The 20,223-nt window shown below is 38.7% G+C and overlaps 1 protein-coding gene across 4 annotated transcripts in view; it reads left to right on the top strand.

Annotated features, from left to right (window-relative positions):
- Positions 1–20,223, top strand: part of DNM3 (dynamin 3) — a 188,852-nt gene that overhangs the window by 29,319 nt on the left and 139,310 nt on the right. For all 4 annotated transcript variants that reach the window (XM_023554244.2, XM_023554243.2, XM_023554242.2 and 1 more), the window contains exon 2: positions 16,180–16,291. In XM_023554244.2, coding sequence (XP_023410012.1) covers positions 16,180–16,291 — 112 coding nt within the window. The remainder of the gene's footprint in view (positions 1–16,179; positions 16,292–20,223) is intronic.

The following is a 20,223-nucleotide window of genomic DNA, read 5'->3' as shown; positions in this document are numbered from 1 at the left end:
TGTATTCCCGTTAGCCCCTTGGAGCCTCTCCAGCACCCTCACTGATGAGCCCACATTTTTAGCTGGACCCAAGGACCAGGCACTGTGGGCTGGCAGAGCCTGGCCCATGCAAGGGAAAAGGTTGCAAGTACCTTACATTTTTCATTTGTGACTGATTCTCCATTGCTACGTTCTGAAACCTTTTTAGTTATTCCTTGAGAGTGTTCATTCCTGTAGAAAAGCAACTCAACCTGCATTGAAATTTAGGGGGCTCATTTTCTAAGCGTAGCAAGGAAAGAGGTAAGTTTGAGTAGGAAAGTGCTACGTTGTCTCCTTCTTCAGCTGAGTTCTTAAAAGGGATTTGGTGTTGCCTTTTGTTTTCCTGTGTTAAAACTCTACAGTTGCTCAGTTTGCAATAGGTTTTTGTTCTGTGCTGCTTGCAATTTTTTTTATATCTTTTTTTCCTCTTTTTTCTTAAAATCAAATCCAGTAATATGTGAAAGAAAGAGAAGTGAAATAATGTCCACAGCTGCTCAATTTTCCTGGAAGGCAAAGACATCTCAATTTTAAAGTCAGTCTTAAGACATGAAATCATTGTTCCTTGAAACAGCTGTCTGGTCAAAAACTCCTTTGTAGTGGACATTTTTAAACAGCAATTTTTAAAAGCCGCTTGGAGCTTTGTAAGGATTCCCTTTATCTGGGTTATGAATTATTTTCAGTCCTTTGAGTAATTGTTAAAATGATGAAACTTACTGGAATAAAACAGATGTCTGTTTTTAGTTTTGGTTTGTTTTGGGGGTAAAAGAGAAATATCATTGGGATATTGGGATATTGCTCAGTACCTTGACAGTAAATAGTTAGCGTCTTGCCATTCCATTCACCATCATTTTCTGTACTTGATGCCTGAATATAAACTTTATGAGTTCAGGGACTTTGTTTCTCTCAATCACCATGTCTTCCTCGGGGCCAAGCACAATGCCTGGCATGGGGTAGTGTCTCAGTAAATGTTTATTGATCAAATGAATCAATAAATGAATACCATAAGAATCATTATACAGAATGATATGTAATCAGATACATAATTTATCCATCCTTCAATTATCTTTTGTAGAAATACCTGGCATAGAAGTTTCCCTTAATAGAAGCTTGAAAGCCAAAGATATACCTCAAAATCTCAACTCTGTTTATTAAGCCAATAGGTATCTCTCACCCATGGTTTTATGTAGATCAGCTCTGAAGTTGTTTGTATTTTTCCCCTGGAGGGATGAAGGGCGTGCCATGAAGCACTCATCATATGACCATCACCTTCATCGTCTGTCTGCTTAAGTATTACTGTTCCATGCAAGACCAGGGTTGCCATTGAAGTACGTGATCTTTTTTTCAGTGGAGAATCTGATTTATTTTTCTTGAAGAGTCAGCTATATCCATTGTGCTTTTCTATGCTCTGAAATACCTTTAGTAGTAGTGGTGTTACCTCTTCTCTGAAGGTTTGGTAGAACTCTGCAGTGAAGCCATCCTGGTTAGGGCTTTTTTCTGTTGGGAATTTTTTGATTAGCTTTTCAATCTCTTCTTTTGTTATGGGTCTATTTAGTTGTTCTACCTCTGTTTGTGTTAGTTTAGGTAGGTAGTGTGTTTCTAGGAATCCAACCATTTCTTCTAAGTTTTCAGATTTGTTAGAGTACAATTTTTTATAGTAATCTGATATGATTCTTTTAATTTCAGTTGGGTCTGTTGTAATATCGCCCATCTCATTTCTTATTTGGGTTATTTGCTTCCTCTCCTGTTTTTCTTTTGTCAGTTTGGCCAGTAGTTTATCAATCTTGTTAATTTTTTCAAAGAACCAACTTTTGGTCTTGTTAATTCTTTCAATTGTTTTTATGTTCTCTACTTCATTTAATTCTGCTTTAATTTTTATTATTTGCTTTCTTCTGGTGCCTGTGGGTTTCTTTTGTTGCTCTCTTTCTATTTGTTCAAGTTGTACGGATAATTCTTTGATTTTGGTCTTTCTTCTTTTTGTATCTGTGCATTTATTGATATAAATTGACCTCTGAGCGCTGCTTCCGCTGTATCCCAGAGGTTCTGATAGAAAGTGTTTTCATTCTCATTGGATTCTATGAATTTCTTTATTCCATCCTTAATGCCTTCTATAGTCCAGTCTTTTTTGAGCAGGGTATTGTTCAGTTTCCAAGTGTTTGATTTCTTTTCCCTGCTTTTTCTGCTATTGATTTCTACTTTTATGGCCTTATGGTCAAAGAAGATGCTTTGTAATATTTCGATGTTTTGGATTCTGCTAAGGCTTGCTTTATGGCCTAATATGTGGTCCATTCTAGAGAATGTTCCATGTGCGCTAGAAAAGAAAGTACAGTTGGTTGCTGTTGGGTGGAGTGTTCTGTATACGTCTATGAGGTCAAGTTGGTTGATTGTGGCATTTAGATCTTCCGTGTCTTTTTGAGCTTCTTTCTGGATGTCCTGTCCTTCATCAAGAGTGGTGTGTTGAAGCCTCCTACTATAATTGTGGAGCTGTCTGTCTCACTTTTCAGTGCTGATGGAGTTGGTTTTATGTATCTTGCAGCCCTGTCACTGAGTGCATAAATATTTAATATGGTTATAGCCTCCTGGTATGTTGTCCCTTTAATCATTATATAGTGTCCTTCCTTATCCTTTCTGATGGATTTAACTTTAAAGTCTATTTTGTCAGAAATTCATATTGCCACTCCTGCTCTTTTTTGATAGTTGTTTGCTTGATATATTTTTTTTTCCATCCTTTGAGTTTTAGTTTGTTTGTTTAAGTCTAAGGTGTGTCTCTTGTAGGAAGCATAGAGAGGGATCGTGTTTTTTAATCCATTTTGCCACTCTCTATCTTTTCATTGGTGCATTTAGTCCATTTACATTTAGCGTAATTATGGATAGGTAAGAATTTAGTGCTATCATTTTGATGCCTTTTTTGTGTGTTGTGCAAAGTTTCTTTTTCCCACTTAATTTTTTGTGCTGAGTAGTTTATCTTTATATATTGCCTTTTCCTTACATTCATTGTTGATGATTTTGTTTCTGCTGAGTCTCAATTTTTTTTTCTCGTATTTTATTTTGATGTGTAGGATAGTTAGTCTCCTTTGTGGTTACCTTAATGTTTACTCCCATTGTCCTAAATTTAAATGTAACTTTTAATTCTTTGTATCGCCTTGTGTTCCTCTCCATATGAAAGATCTATGAATACATCTCTTAGGCCCTCTTTATTGTTTTAATGTTGTCCTCTTTTACATAATAACATCACTGTTTCCCTGCTTTGAGGGTATTTTTATCTTGATTTATTTTTGTGATTTCCCTGTCTGGGTGGATATCTGATTGCTCTCTCCAGTGTTCCAGTCTTGGGTTGATACCTGATATTATTGATTTTCTAACCAAAGAACTCCCTTCAGTATTTCTTATAGTTTTGGTTTGGTTTTTACAAATTGCCTAAACTCCTGTTTATCTGGAAATGTCCTGATTTCACCTTCATATTCGAGAGACAGTTTTGCGGGACATATGATTCTTGGCTGGCAATTTTCTTCCATCAATGCTTTATATAAGTCATCATATTGCCTTCTTGCCTGCATGGTTTCCACGAGTAGTCCGAGCTTATTGTTATTGACTCTCCTTTGCAGGTGACTTTTCATTTATCCCTAGCTGCTCTTAAAATTCTTTCTTTATCTTTGATTTTGGCACATTTGATTATAACATGTCTTGGTGACTTTCGTTTAAAATCTACCTTATGTGGAGTTCGATGAGCATCTTGGATAGATATCTTCTCATCTTTCATGATATCAGGGAAGTTTTCTACCAACAAATCTTCAACAATTCTCTCTGTATTTTCTGTTATCCCTCCCTGTTCTGGTACTCCAATTGCTTGTAGGTTATTTCTCTTGATAGAGTCCCACATGATTCTTAAGGTTTCTTCATTTTTTTAATCCTTTTATCTGATTTTTCTTCAAATATATTGGTGCCAAGTGCTTTATCTTCAAGTTCACAAGTTCTGTCTTCCACTTGCTCAGTTCTACTCCTCTGACTTCCTGTTGAGTTGTCTACTTCTGTAATTTTATTGTTAATCTTCTGAATTTCTGATTGCAATCTATCTATGGATTTTTCAGCTTATTAAATTTTTTGTTATGTTCCTGAATATCTTTTTAATTTCTTCAACTGCTTAATCTGTATGTTCCTTGTCTTGGTCTGCATATTGTCTGATTTCCTTCCTAATGTCTTGAAGGGTTCTGTATATTAATCTTTTGTATTGTGCATCTGGTAATTCCAAGAAGGCACTTTCATCTAGAAGATCTCTTGATTCTTTGTTTTGAGAGCTTGTTGAGGCAATCATGGTCTGTTTCTTTATGTGACTTCATATTGGCTGTTGTCTCCGAGCCATCTGTAAGTTATTTTATTAGTTTATTTTATGTTTGCTTGCTGTATCATAGCTTCTTGCTTTGGTTTGTTTTGATATGCCCAAATGGGTTGCTTGAGGGAGCTAGCTTGATTATTTTCACCTTTGAAGCCCTGACATCCTCTCCCTAGATGGCTAGAGCTGTTATCAGGTATGTCAGTCTAGGAGTCCATTCTCTTTTCTTGTATGCATTCAGCTCAGGTGTCCAGGTAGCTGCTTATCAAGTGTGTGGTAGAGGCTCTCTCCTACAGTCTTAGAGGGGCAGGTGTGATTGGTGTAGGTGCCTGTAACTGGCTGCAGCAGGGGGTTATGCTCTGAACAAGGCAGGGGGCTGAGAATCACCCCCCAAGTGTCTCTGAGGAAAGCACGTCCCTCTTCCCTACAGCCTACAGGTGAGTGGGTTCTGCAGACAGACCATGGGCACCTAAAGTTTTTGGTTGAAGGTACTGGGAGGTACCAGTTATCCTTGGACCCCTGTCACGGGTGGCTGGGTGACCTGAGTGGAGCCACCAGTTCTTAGACCCCTCATGTGGGTAGGTGAGGACCCTGTTTAATATGCAAAGCAGTGTCAAACATCAAACACCCACCACCTCTCCACTGCATAGCTGAAACAGTTGTAGTCTGCTGACAAGGACCTATTCTCCTGAAATAGGCCCACACAGGTCCATGCAGGGGGGAAAGTTACTCAAAGTCCATGGACCATGTATGCCTGGACAGGAACAGCTTCTGTCCTGAGCTCCCCCAGTTGGTGGAGCTGGCAAATTATCTTTTCCCCCAGCTGCAAATTTATTCCTTCTTCAAGGCCTGGAGGATGGCCCTAGGCACTCATCAGGGCTGATCTCAGGCCCAGGGAAATCAGCCACTGAAGCCAGCTTGGGGGCGGGGGGCACAGTAAAATATACACAAGTACTTTTCTTTTGCGAGAGCACCATTCTTCTCTGGTTCCAGACGTGTGAGTAGGCTGTGTGGCTGGCTGCTTCTCCCTGAAGAAACTGCAGCCAAATGCCAGTACCAGCCCACTGCAGCCGCTCCCAGGAATGATGCCTGAGGGCTTCTGGTGATTCAGGTCCAGTAACTCCCTTCCACTTCTGAACTGTCTCTTCCTCCCACTGCTGCTCAGTTTGTTTTCTAACTTTGCCTTTGATGTTCATGGCTCTTAGCTTGTCATAAACATACTCATTCACTTATTTTTTCAGGTCTTTGTTGTAAGAGGGCTCACCGGAAGCATCTTTCTATTCCATCATCTTGGCGCTGCCTTCCAGGATGTCTTTTTGAAGCCTCCGGCTGAACAATGGCGCAAAGACTGGTTTTATCATGTGTAAAAGTGACATGGGGACATTGTCTGACCTCCTCTAACTTCCCAAGGGGGAAGCAGAATCAAGATCAACAGCCCAAGGCTGATTTCTACAAGGAGGTCAGACATGCTTCGTCCCTCTGCCATCTTTACCAATTCTAACACCAACTGTCCCTCCCACAGCGCTCTCTACTTCTCTGCTGGGTTCGATAATTCATGGCAGTGGCCACAAAGAACGCAGAGACCATGCTTATGATTTTGGGTTTATTAGGGAACTAACAGTTATAATTCAGGCTCAGGAACACTCAGGATACAGTTCTTCCACCAGGACAGCCTCTTCCCAGCTGTGTTCATAGGCATGCCCCTCCCTGGCTCTGGGCCTCTCCCTAAAGACACTCAGTTTTTTCTCTCCATGGGCTGGGGAGCCTACCACCTGTCTCCTGCAGCCGGGTCCCTCCTGCCACCGCTTCTCAGCATCTTTAGGGTTACAGCTCACTCTCTCTCTCTCGGTCTTCTGCTTCCAGGAGGTTCTCAGGGCAGGGATCCTGGGTCCAAAGGACAAGCTGGCTCCTGTCTGTTCTTCCTTGGTGGTAGTGGAATTCTCTATTTCCTGCCTCTGGGATGGCTCACCTCAAGCCCAGTGGGTTGGTGAAACTGACCAGTCCCTTTGGTGGGCCACAATTACCATATCTGCACAGTCCCGCCCAATCGCTTGGGTGGGAATTACAAGGCCATGGCTAGAGAGGCCACACAAAAGTGATCCATCACACCGCATCATGTGATAAAGACTTATGTAAAACTTTCCAAAATGAGTTCAAGGAACTGACTTTGATAAAACATGCCAAGATTTAAAATAGTAACAGTATCAAGAGATAATAATATTAAAATAACTTAAAATGCTTGTCTTGTGAGGAGCCATTGTCTAAAAATGTGATTAATACCATGATTCTGAGAGTGCATTTCATGACTTTTAAGTTTTCCTTCACTCTGTACTCTTTAATAGTATCTCAACAGGCAGATGTGCTCACTTCAAACCCAGGCTCTAAGAATGCTCATCTGACTCCCTCTAGGTATTTGGAGGCTAACATGAATCATAGTGGTTCATATTATCTCATGATCATTGATTTTGGCTTCTTGATCCACACTGTACCTTCTGGAATCAGATGCCATTTTCTCCATGTTGATAGTTCTTCATAAATCTTGTTCCTTAGACAGATTTTTAATGTGTTAATTTTTCAAATGAAAGCTCTCAGGTAGAGTGATTCTCAAATATAGTAGTAAGTGTTGAAGGGAAAAGGCCAGACTGGTACAGAATGGGCAGAATCCCAGCACGTGATAAGACACTGCACGAATGGGCCCATAGCTGCTCCCTGTTTCTTCCTCAGACTTTAGAAATGCTGAGATTAAGCAAGTCACACACTGAGAATAATTGTGGTTTTCTCTCTGCTTTCCTCACCAGTTGCTTTTTGTTCCCTTCTAAAGCCTTTCATTGCTTTGGGCAAAACGAAGTTTGTATTGCAACAACTTTTTTTTTTTTAAACAATATTGTAATTTTGGCTAATTTGCCTGCTATTAGTTATGCTCAAGTAGACACAAGACCTGTGGCTATTTGGCTTGTCCTCCTATGGGAAAATACTTAACAAAGCTAATAAGCTGTATTAAAATAAAATAAACAAATTCACATGGCACCCAGCATTGCAGCCACATGTAATATGGTTATTATTTATTATCCTGAGACACCAGTCCCACATCTCCAACTGCCTACTGGGCATTTTCACTCAGAAACCTTCTGTCACTTCCTCATTAATCCATCTGAAACCAAAACCATCACACTCCCTTCAAAGCTATCCCTCACTGTTGGAGTTTTAGGCGGCAGTAAATCATACCCTTTCCTTCCCCTTTCAAATTACTTTTTTTTTTTTTTTTCCATTTGTTTTTAGAAACAGTACACAGCAAACAAACAGATAAGGCATGAAACAAATGGACTTTAGATCTGTGGCTACATTTCTTGCTGATACTTCAGCCACAGTAATCACAGCCTCAGCCGAGCAGCCACAGGCCTCTACACCAGCAGAGCTCACCAGAACATCTTGGAATAGGACAGAAATGCGTGTGTCCTGTGGGCACAGGCTTGCTCAATTTCTCCTTTATAACTTACCAATCAAGTCCCTCCTTTTCCCCCTGAGGGGAAGAGATGATGAAGGCTGAGGAAAAGAGGCCAGGAGCCAAGGTCCCTCCAAGAGACCAGGGATATAAATGCCACTAACTAATCACTACCAACTTTTCTATTTTTATTTAGATACCTTCTTAATTTCGGGGACACCAGATTATTTTAGCAGCTTGGTGTGAGGAAGAATATTTAGGAATTAGATAGTTTATATTGTGAGAATTTCCACCCATTTAAGTTGTGATCCTCCTTCTCTATGACCTTTTTAATCATAAACATGACCCCCACAGTTATAGCCAAAGCTCACATTTTCAGCTCTTTAATCGTGACCGTGATTAATGCTGACATGGACCTGGCGCCATGGCCGTTGGCAGCCAGAGAAGGTCAGGACCAGCGGTGACTCAGCTGACTCTGCAGCTGCTCTTACAGTAAATGTGTTTTGCAATGTTCTTATAGCTAAAAATAATTCTCCTACAAATTTTAAATTTTATGTCAAATATTTATTCATTTATTTACTTTTTGTTCTTCACTGTGTCAGGAAAAGGAAGTGTCATGCATTGAATATCAGATCAACTCAGGTCAAATAAATGTGTCTTTTTGGAAGTGAATCATGATACTCGGAGTCTGTAGGCAACTGCCAGCCTCCAATTTAATTTGTTATATTGATCCGAGACCGTGATATTGAAAGATAAGGAAAACGTATTTTAAGGAAATGAAGAGTCCCGAGCTAATACAGGTATTGGTATTGGTGATTGCTTCAGTCTCTCATTCGTTTATTAATTCACAATTACATACTGGGCACTGTGCTTAGGTTCTGTGAACAAGAGAAACATGGTTCCTAATCTTATGGCATTGATGGTATCGTAAAGGGATTAATAAAAAAAAAAAAAATAGCAAACAATAATTATTTAACTACAACTGTTAATTATGACCTCTGTGAGAATTTATAATGGAGTGACCTATCCTTTGTGGAAGGTGAGAAATGGTTAAAACTAAAACTAGAAGAATATGTAGTGTCTTAATCATCTAGTGTTCCCATAAGAGAAATACCACAAGTGGATGGCTTTAACAAAGAGAAACTTATTTCTTCACAGTAAAGTAGGCTAAAAGTTCAAATTCAGGGTGTCAGCTCCAGGGGAAGGCTTTCTTTCTCTGTTGGCCTTCTCACCAACGTCCCTCGAACTAGAAGCTTCTCTGCACAGGGACCCCGGGTCCAAAGGACATGCTTGGCTCCTGGCACTGCTTTCTTGGTGGTATGAGGTCCCCCTGTCTCCCTGCTCTCTTCTCTCTTTTGTATCTCAAGAGGCTGCCTCAAGACACAATAGATTGAGTCCTGCCTCACTAACACAACTGCTGCCCATCCTCGCTCATTAATATCGTAGAGGCAAGATTTACAACATATAGGAAAATCACACAATACTGGGAATCATGGCCCAGCCAAATTGATATACACATTTTGGGGGGACATAATTCAATCCATGACATTTAGATACTAACAAGGGAAAGGGGAAAAAGGAGGATTGTTTCAGCTGAGGGAATAGCACATGCCACGACACTGACGCAGGAAGAAGTTCGGTGTGTCTGTGCTGCAGATAACTGGAGCCTGGTGAGTAAGACTCAGGGGCCAGGTGATTTATGGCCCTGTAGGCCATGGCATCTTAATGCAGTCATTGAAGGGGAGCAATGCAGTTAGATTTGTCTGCAGACCGGAAGTGGGAGTGGGTAAGTCAGGCAGGGACCAGTTAAGAGGTTTTGTAGTGATCAAGGCGAAAGGTGATGGTGTCCTGGACTAGAATGGAGGCGGTAGAAATAGAATAAAGGAGGTTTATTTGGGGGCTACAATGACAGAATTGACTGACTGGAAATGAAGTAGGGAGAAAGAGATGTCAAGGCATCTGGCACGAGTGCCATTTTCTAACATGAGGTAGGAAGAGAAGCTTTGAGAATAAATTAAGATTTTGAAAGTGGAAATAATCAAGGTGGCCACTGGAGCTTAGCGGTAAGTGTGGCATTTGTGAGTGGCCAGCTCATCCATGGTACTGAATGCAAGAACTCCATAGATAGTAATCCTTGTAGAAAAGTCTCCTGAGAGAAACATGAGGATGTCAGAAGAGATGGGACCCAGAGTAGCTGACGGGTTGGCCTTTCATTGTACAAGGAAAAGGCAGTCTGGTTGCAGAGGCATGTAGGCTGGTGGATTTGGGAGAAGGACGATAGAGCGTTCTCATCTGATTGCATATATTTTCACAATGAAGTATGAAGTATCATTATCAGCTATGTGTGTGTGGGGAAGGGCTTTATTGGAGATTTGAGAAAAGAAAATGTATGAAATTATCTGGTACAGTGGGAAGTAATCATCTGGTACAGAATTATAGCAGGGATAGCTAGAAAAGTTGGGTGCCTATTTGATATTTTTAGTTACAAATGTGAAGCATCATTGTGTGGCTTTTCTCTTGCATCGTTTAGCAACTTGGATGCAGGAAAGCAGAGTAGGGAAATAATCAGATTGTAGTTTTCTTAGGTAGATGAAATAGTGGAGGAAAAGACAGGAAAGGGGGTTGAGGTTTGCAAGGTAGTGGTTGTAGTGGTAAACAGGGTGTACATAGAAGTGAGAAAATAAGGACCATAATGATGAGTGTGACCATGGTAGGATCAGCGGATCAGTAAAAATCTGCAGTGGAGGCTTTTATCCAAGAAAACAAAATGGAAATTTCAACTGACAAACATCAATGCTCTGCTGTATAAACCCATAATGAGTTATAAAAAGATATTCATACTTTCTAAGAAAGGAAATCAGTGTTCAATAGGAACTTGCTTTGAATCTTGAAACACAAGTTAAACCAAACTTTACTTTTGATGGAATTAACTATAAATACTATATTTAGGCTTGGTAAAGTCTTTTAGAGTATCCATGAGGGGAAATAGAGAAATATGACTTGATAGTACATATATGATGGATTTATAACTAGACCTGAAGTGTTATTGTTGGTACCCAATGGGTGTCAGTTAATAGAACTAACCAGATGAAACTTAATAATGCTAAATGTAAATTTTACTGTTATGTTTTAAAAAGTCTGGCTGCATTCAGTAGAGGAGAGGCCTAGTTTTATGGGAGGTAAAGTGCAATGGACCTAAAGACAGTGATTATAAAGCATTATACTGATTTCTGTATTATGTATATCTTTCCTTAAACTGAACATGGTGTTAAGTAAGATCTTCACACATAAAACCTTATTTAATCCTCACAGTAAGCCAAGGCAGATAGTGTTATTATTCCCATTTTATAGATGAGTAAGCTGAGACTCAGAGGTGGTGTCTTACCCAGGGTCATCTAAGAAAATACATGGAATGGGCTGAATTTCCACCAGGAATGTCTGGCTCAAGGAGCCCTGATGCTGGAACGGTTAAGTGCTCAGCTGCTAACTGAAAGGTTAGCAGTTTGAAGCCACCCAGACCTGTCAATCTGCTCCTGTAAAGAGTACAGCCCAGAAAACCCTGTGAGGCAGTTCTGGTCCGTCACAAGGGGTTGCCACGGGTCAAAATAGATTTGATGGCACCTGACAAAAGCAACATATCTGATTCAAGAGCTCAAGGTCTTTACTGTATTCTACTTACTGCTCAGCCCGGCAGGCCAAAAAGCTCATAAAAAAATAGCTTACGTTAGTAAAAGTTTACTGTCCAGAAAGCAGGCAGAAAATTCCACTTTCCTTGGTAACACTGCACCTGAAGATTTGTGTTCAGTTCCTGGGATCTCATTTTCTGAAAATCCTTTCAGAAATGAGCAAATTCACAGGAGGGCAAGAAGGATACTGGCTTATCTAGAAACCTCTTCATATGAGAAATGTCTGAAAAAATTGGCAAGACTGTTGGCTTGGAGACCAGAAGACTTGAGGAACTCATAATATCTGGTCTCAGACGTATAAAGCACCATCATGAGGTAAGGGGATTAAATGTCATATGTGTAACTCCCAAAGGCATTCTTGGGACATATGAATGAAAGTTACACATGTAATCAAAACACGGGCTTATCATAGGGTCTTGTTCTCTTCACTGCAACACTTGAAAGAAAACCTTTTACCTATGGGATAAAATTTCTCAGGCTTCTTTTTAGCTTTGAAACGACTTTTACTTCTTCAAACTTTAAAACACATGGGTCAGCTTGGTTTCATAGTGAAATCGTTCAGAAGCTCATATCTGCATGATTGCAGCTGAAATAGACTAAACAAACAAAAAGAATGCAGTCAGTACAAGTCGTTGTGGGTTATCTATACAGCAACAGTGTGGGGTGAGAAGCTGGGGGCTGCGCTCACAGAATTTCTAAGACTTGCAGTCAATCTGCACAGCTCAGTGTTTTAGACCTGCATCCAACTCTCCGTGGATTTCCAGACAGCCTAAAATGACGGTTTCAAAAATGGGCAAAAATAAAGTACCAAAGCCACCGGAAGCCTTTGACCCTCTTCTAATGTTTCAACCAGATAATTATTTTCCTTCTCAAGAATTTGGCTATCCTTTGAGGGGGGGAAAAAAATCAAGATTTTCCATGTGAAGAGCCCCTGAAAGAAAATACTCTGGAGAAAGGTCAATGAGAATGGGCCAAAGCTGAATTCTTCGGATCTGCTTAGAGAATGTGGAAAGTCTGCGCTCTCTTCACTCTTCTGGATTGCCAGCTGGCAAAGAGCTCCCATAGCATTTGCGCAGCTTTGCCTTCCCCATGCATTTACATCTTAAAGGATACTCGCCCCGTTCAGCGGTCGTTGTTGTTAGGTGCCCTTCAGTTGATTCCGACTCAGAGTGACCCTGTGTACAACAGAACGAAACACTGCCTGGTCCTGTGCCAGCCTCATAATCATTGCTATGTTTGAGCCCATCGTTGCAACCACTGTGTCAGTCTATCTTGTTGAGGGTCTTCCTCTTTTTCACTGTCCTTCTACTTTACCAAGCATCATGTCGGTCTCCAGGGACTGGTCCCTTCTGATAAGTGTTCAGTGGAAATGCCTCCAGATGGAAGCCTAAGTAGTAGCTAAGAGCTACGATAAAGAGGTAACTAGATAATTAAAAACTGATAAATTTCAATTTTGTCAAGATAATTCATGACCCTTTCTGCTCTGTCACAAAGATATGACCTTTCGAATTTTCTGGTAATAAACTTACATGCAGAGAGAATATATTCCCTTTAAAAATGTCCCACTTTTAACTAAAATTACTCATTCTGCTTGTTGAGATTTGTCCCTTCAATCTTTTATATTTTAGGTTTTCTGGAGAAATTTAAGGATGAGTCAAAAATTATAAAGGTGGCTTCGAAAATAAATATTATCCAAGTGCATTCGACTGTTGATTCATTCAACAAATATTTGTTTCACAGAGGCCATATGCCAAGCACTGTGGTAGGTATGGGCTCTGCCATTTATTAACTATGTGATTCCTGGAAGGTCACAATCTCCCTGAGCCTCAGTTTCCTCATTTGTTAAACAGCTCTATTACCAACTCTACAGATTACATGAAATGATTTTATTTTAAGAAGGCAGATAGTTAGGAGTCTTTTACCCTCCTCTGTCCATTGCTGCATCCAGTCATATACAAAAGAGATGGGAAATCCAAAAACAACTGGAAAGTAGTGATGACCGTTAGCTATTTGCAAGACTTATTGAGGAGCAAACTGGATGAAAAACTACCAGTGACCAGTGCATGTTTTAGCATAAGTAAAAAAAAAAAAAAAAAAAAAAAATGGGGCTAAGCAGAAAGTCAACAAAAAGAAACTTTGACTCATCCTAGCTACATCCATGTGAAAAATGTAGAGACTGCACCAGGGAATCCAGGGAGCAAGCCGCTCTCTGTTGTAGAGCTAATTCAAAAATGAATTGAAGTAAGAACGTACAAATGGGAAAGTCTAGGTGGAAAATGCCTGATGATTAACACTGATTGAAGGAAAACATAGAGGGTTTCATCTAAATAATTGTTTAAATGTAACAAAATCGAATACAATACAAAGAAAAGGAGACTCTTGAAAGATATGTGAAAACACTAATTCAGAAATAATCCAGAAGAATATTTCTAGACAGATTAGCAAATGTCATGAAATGCAGTAGCAGAAAGCAAAAGCTGCTGAATTTCTCAAGAAGCAAGGAGTTATTATTTTACTCCTAAATTTCATATATACAAACATGAGTTCAAGAATGACTTGAAACACTTCATCAATTCACCTGTAGAACTGAAACCCCTGGAAAAGATAGCAAAAGAGGCAGTTCATTTCTAATGGCATAAACAAAAGAAACAGTAAACAGCATTTTTTTTTTAAAAAAAAAAAGAATGTATCAAAGTGGCAAAACTAAGACCAAGCACACAGCTATAGCAAGAAACAAGCATGATTTAAAATCACAGGTGATGATTTTCATATTGGGATAAAAAAAAAAAATACTATGTTGTTGATAATTATAATATATGAGTCTTTTAAAAAAATAAATGGATAAAAGTAAGAAAGTCAAAGATATGTCAGGCAAATGCAAATTTTAAAAAAGTGAGACGCCATCGCAATAATACTGCCCCCCAAAATATGATGAAATTATTATAAAAGAAGATAATGTCTATAAACATATAAAGATGTGCAATCTCCTTAGGGAGTAAAAATATTAAAGCATTGCTGAAGAATCACTTTAAAATTATAAATTTAGCAAAAGTGTTTTAAAGATGTTATTCAGTGTTTTTTATGGTTTAATGTAATTCACTATTCACCCACATACGAATAAATATTTATTGAACACCTGCTAGTACTAGTCGCTCTGTAAGACCCTAGTAGCATAGCGTTATCAAGTCTGTTCATCCAGACATGTCTTTTCCATTTACTAAGATTCTGTTTCAGGCTATTTAATAAGATTTTATAATTGTCTTGTTTTGTAAAATTTATTCCTCTATATTTTATAGGTTTTGCTCCTAAGGTGAATGGAATATTTTTCCATTTCTAAGTTATCGGTAGTATTGAGAAAAACCATTAAATTTTGTATATTTTGTATATTTGTAAATTTTGTATAAATCTCGTAGCTAATGCTAGCTCCTTTTAAGCAAAGTTTTCTTTATTAATTCTAGTAGTGTTTTTAAAAGCCACTTGGATTTTCTAGTTCTTCCTTAGTTAATTTTGGTAATTTATGTTTTTAAGGAAATTATAAATTTCCTCTAGGTTCTTAGGTTTTTTTTGATAATACTTGTTTTTTATCAGTCTCCTCTCTATTTGTGGTTATGAATCCCTTCTCATTAGTGATCTTCTATATGTTTGTTCTTTCCTGTCTTCCCCCTTAATTAGGATTTTAAGTGGTTTATCTGTTCCTAAGGGGAAAATACTTGCGGATGTGCTTATCTTTTATGTTATTTTTGTATTTTCTGTGTCATTAATTTTGCCTTTTATCTGTATTAATTCCCTCTTCTTGGTTTATTTTGATTTTTATTACCTTTTCATAATTTCTCTAAATGAATATTGAGCATTTTTTCTTTTTTCTATAAATGAACATATTTAACTAAGGCCATAAATTTTCCTAGGAACACAGCCTTTGCAGTGCTCCATTAGCTGCCTAGGGAGTGTTTATATTTTTATTGCTTTCTAAACAATTTATCATTTTGATTTTGGTTTTTCCTGTGATACAAAGGTTATCTAGGAGTATGTTTCTTAAGTGTTTTTTGGCAGTCTCTTTTTTAGAAATTCATTTCTAATTTTTTAAGGGGGGTGGGCTCAAAGAATGTGGCCTGTAAAATATCTCCCTTTAAAAGTTGGTTGGTGTTGCTATTGTGTGTGTGTATGTATGTAGGTCCAAATGTATGACAGATTTTGTAAATGTTTTGTGAATACTGAAAAAAAAAAATTTTATCCAAGACACGTATCTCCTCTACATGTTTTCAAATTTTTGTACACTTCATTTGTCCAATTTGAAAAGACTTATGTTAAGATTTCTGTCTACATTGTATTTTATCAAGTTCACTTTGGATTTTTAGTAGCATTTTGTTATTGTTGTTGTTTACTATGTTGTTTGGTGCAGAGAGGCTTATGAGTATTTTCTGTTCTTCCTAATATTATATAATATTTCTTTTTATCCTACTTAGTGCTTTTAAATGGTTTATCCTGATGAGTAATTTTAATTCCACCTCATCTCATATTTTTATCTCTTTGTTTTGCACTTGTCTAGTATCTCTTTAAGGAGCCCTGTGGCACAGTAGTTAAATACTTGGCTGCTAAATGAAAGGCTGGTGGTTCCAACCCACCAGCAACTCTGCAGGAGAAAGATGTGGCAGCCTGCTTGAATTTGGTTCAAAACTAAGAGCATGGCTTTCTTTTTTTTACCCCAGAAATGTATACAAAGACTATCGCTTCCTTGAGCTGGCGTGCGACTCGCAGGAGGATGTAGACAGCTGGAAGGCGTCTCTACTAAGAGCTGGGGTCTATCCCGACAAATCTTTAGTAAGTTGAATGGATCTCTTATTTTTAAATTATTATTAACCATATTTAAGAAAATACCTTAACCATATTCTGGACAAACAAGCGCTCTATTGACTTAATTAATTTGGCACAGTTTTAATGTATACTTTGCTTACATTTCTTTTCCTCCGTTAGATTTCTGTTTAAGAAGTAAACAGTATACTTGTTAAAGAAAAAAAAAAGTCATACTCTGCCATAAAACATGATATATGTGATGTCAGACCAAAAGAGAGCTTTTTGGTTTTTTAAATTTTCCTTTATATGCTGTCCCACAGTTGTTATGGCATTAAGACAAGCAGTCTGCAACACTCATGTTATATACATCACCAGCATATATGTCATGGGATACATATCATCAATCATGAGAGCACCAATATTTCACATTCTTAAAAATGTGCTTATTCCCATTTTTTAAAAATCTGCTTTTTTTTCTGTCTGTATTACCTTTATCCATAGCTATATCTATATTTAAACTCTGGTTACTGTCATCATGAGTGTGAAAGAACAAAAAAATATAAATTATATTGCTATCCCCACTTATACTTATCTTTATTAATATACTTCAAGTGTCTTGGAGACACTTCTCTAATTCCAGTTAATAAACAGACCTTCTCTTTGTGTTCTTTGGAAAATGTAATATTACACAGACTGGTCTGAATTTAAACTTTAGAAGAAACACCCCACAAATGTATACACACCATTAAGCAGGCTCTGCTGATGAGTGGCTTCTCCCCAAGAGCTTGTACTATCCAAGTTTTTCCCCAGAAATACAAGTCCTGAGACTGAGCCTTGGCAATTTGGTCCATCTTGACCCTCGCAGTACTTGCTTGGTTCTAGATAAGTTCATGGAACTGACCATGCATAAGTTGATCGTTTCTAGGCGAAACACTGGGATAGAGTCCTTTCAAGAGAAAGTATGAGACGGGTGCAGTGTAAGATACTTGAAGCATCTCTGGGGCAATTTCAAACCTGACCACATCCCTGGGGTTACACTGGAATTTAACAGAGTTCCAGGAATAAAGGATTGAGGATTTGTGCCTAAATGGTCTCCTCATTTCTGTTATTATAGCTCACTTATAGACCCCTTAACCCCTTCTCAACCTAGACCTGTCTGGTTAGTGCCTAAAACAATAAACCCTTTCATATACCCTGGGCCCTACAAATGGGAGTTAGTACTTTTCTTGGTGATACCCAAGTTCAGAAGTACCTATATATGATTTTCTTTGTTATTGTCCAGTTTTTCTCCTGTTGCATGCATACATATTTGCATAGATATGTACCACACTAAAGACTACCTATGACAAGTCATTTAAAAACCGGAGTACTATTTTTATTTTTGTCATCAGTTATAATCATTACCTACTACACGTCCCTATCCATTGATGGTAGTGTGTATAATTTCACAATATTACGTGTTTTAAAATTCACGTAGCCTTACTTTTGCATTCATTTGTTCCACAAAAACCTGTTGAGCGTGTGCTTTTTGCCAGGCACTGTTCTACGCGATAATGAGACAGAGGTGAACAATCAAGTTCCGCCCTCATGGAGCAGATAATAAATGAGTGAATAAGTAACTATTAATTGTGTAATTTTATAAGAGGTAATGGTAAGTTCTACAAAAAAAAAAGTAAGTTAAAGGGACAGAGTGAGAGTGAGGAATGCGGGGGAGTGCTATTTTATAAATGTGGTCAGGGAAGTCCCCTTTGAAGAGCAGATATTTGAATCGACTACTCAAGGAGCTCTGGTGGCACAGTGGTTAAAGAGCTCAGCTGCTAACCGAAAAATCAGCAGTTCACCCACCAGTTGCTCAGTGGGAGAAAGATGTGGCAGTCTGCTCCATTAAAGATCACAGCCTCGGAAAGCCTACGGAGCAGTTCTTCCCTGTCCTGTGGGGTGGCTAGCAGTTGGAATTGTCTCAATGGCACACAACAACAATGCCAGGAAGAGAGAGAGTGAATGACAAGAAGGTCTGAAGGAGAGTATTCTTGGCAGAGGAATAGAAATGAAAAGCCTGCTTAGCGTCTTAGAGGATAGCAAGAAGGTCAGTGTGTCTGGAACACAGTAAAGGAAGAGAAAAGTGTTGCCAAGAGGGTGGTCAGGAGCCCTTTGAAAGAAATGGTGAGCATTTGGGATTTTATTCTGAGTGAGATAGAAAGCCACTAGAGGGTTTTGAGCCACATAATGGCATGATGAGATTTACCTTTTTAAAAGGTTGTTATGGCTACATTATGACAAGCAGTACGACATGGGCGTTCAAGCAAAGGTTCTTTGTCAAACTAACCCACTGAGTTTGTTCAGACTCACAGCGATCTTACAGGACAGAGCAGAACTGCCCCATAGGGTTTACTGAAGCTTTAATCTTTACAAAAGCAGACTGCCATGTCTTTCTCCCACGGGAGAGTTAGTAGGTTGCAATCTCCAACCTTTCGGTTAGCACTCGAGCGCTTACCCACTACTCCACGAGGGCTCCTTAGTGTCAAACTCCAAAAAACTAAACCCACTGCCCTCGAGTCCATCCTGACTCATATTGACCCTATAGAACAGAGTAGAACTGCCCCACAGAATTTCCAAGGAGCACCTGGAAGATTCGAACTGCCAACCTCTTGGTTAGCACCCGTAGCACTTAACCACTATGCCACCAGGGTTTGCAGTGTCAAACTAGCTAGATTTAAATGCCAGATGCTCACATACAGGTTGTGGGATCTTGGGAAGATTGGCTACCCTGTTGGCATTTCAAATTTCTCCTTTCTGGAATGAAGATAACAATAGTCCCTACGTCATAGACATCGGGTTGAATGAGATAATGGAGGAAAAGCACTCAAGAGGGTGGGCCTGAGTGAGCACTCTATTTTTATTTATAATAATTATTATGTAATTACTGTCACAGAGCTGCTTTCATTAACAAGTAGGAGAGGGAAGAAACAATGTGGATATTAAAATATAGCCTAATGAGATCATAAATACTTTACTTCCTATCTTCCAAATTTGCTTGATTATATATATTTAATATATATATAATATATTGACTTATCTATCCATATCTTCATTATTGCCATGATTTTATAGATGAAACCTATTGTAAATATGCTAAATAACGTTACCATTTAAAGAAATTACAGGCATACCTTGGAAATATTGCAGGTTCAGTTCCAGACCACTGCAATGAAGTGAATGTCACAATAAAGAGAATCACACAAATTTTTTGGTTTCCCAGTGCACATAAAAGTTATGTTTACACTATACTGTACTCTATTAAGTGTTCGATACCATTATGTCTAAAAAAAAAAAAGTACATACCTTAAAAATACTTTATTGCTAAAAAATGCTAACCATCATCTGAGCCTTCAGTGAGTCATAATCTTTTTGCTGGTGGAGGGTCTTGCCCCGATGTTGATGGCTGCTGACGAATCAGGGTGGTGGTTGCTGAAGGTTGGGGTGGCTGTGGCAATTTCTTAAAATAAGACAACAATAAAGTTTGCTGCATCAATTGACTCTTCCATTCACAGAAGATTTCTCTGTAACATGTGATGTTGTTTTATAGCATTTTAGCTACAGTAGAACTTCTTTCAAAATTGGAGTCAGTCCTCTCAAACCCTGCCACTGCTTTATCAACTAAGTTTATGTAATATTCTAAATTCTTTGTTGTCGTTTCAACAATGTTCACAGCATCTTCACCAGGAGTAGATTCCATCTCAAGTACAACTTTCTCTGCTCAGCCATAAGAAGCAACTCCTCATCAGTTAAAGTTTTACCATGAGATTGCAGCAATTCAGTCACATCTTCAGGCTCCACTTCTAATTCTAGTTCTCTTGCGGTTCCCACCACATCTGCAGTTACTTCCTCCACTCAAAGTCAACCATGAGGGTTGGAATCAACTACTTCCAAATTCCTGTTAATGTTGATATTTTGACCTC

This window comes from Loxodonta africana, chromosome 3 (assembly GCF_030014295.1).
Source record: "Loxodonta africana isolate mLoxAfr1 chromosome 3, mLoxAfr1.hap2, whole genome shotgun sequence".
Taxonomy (NCBI): Eukaryota; Metazoa; Chordata; class Mammalia; order Proboscidea; family Elephantidae; genus Loxodonta; species Loxodonta africana.
This window is presented reverse-complemented; position numbering and strand designations above follow the sequence as displayed.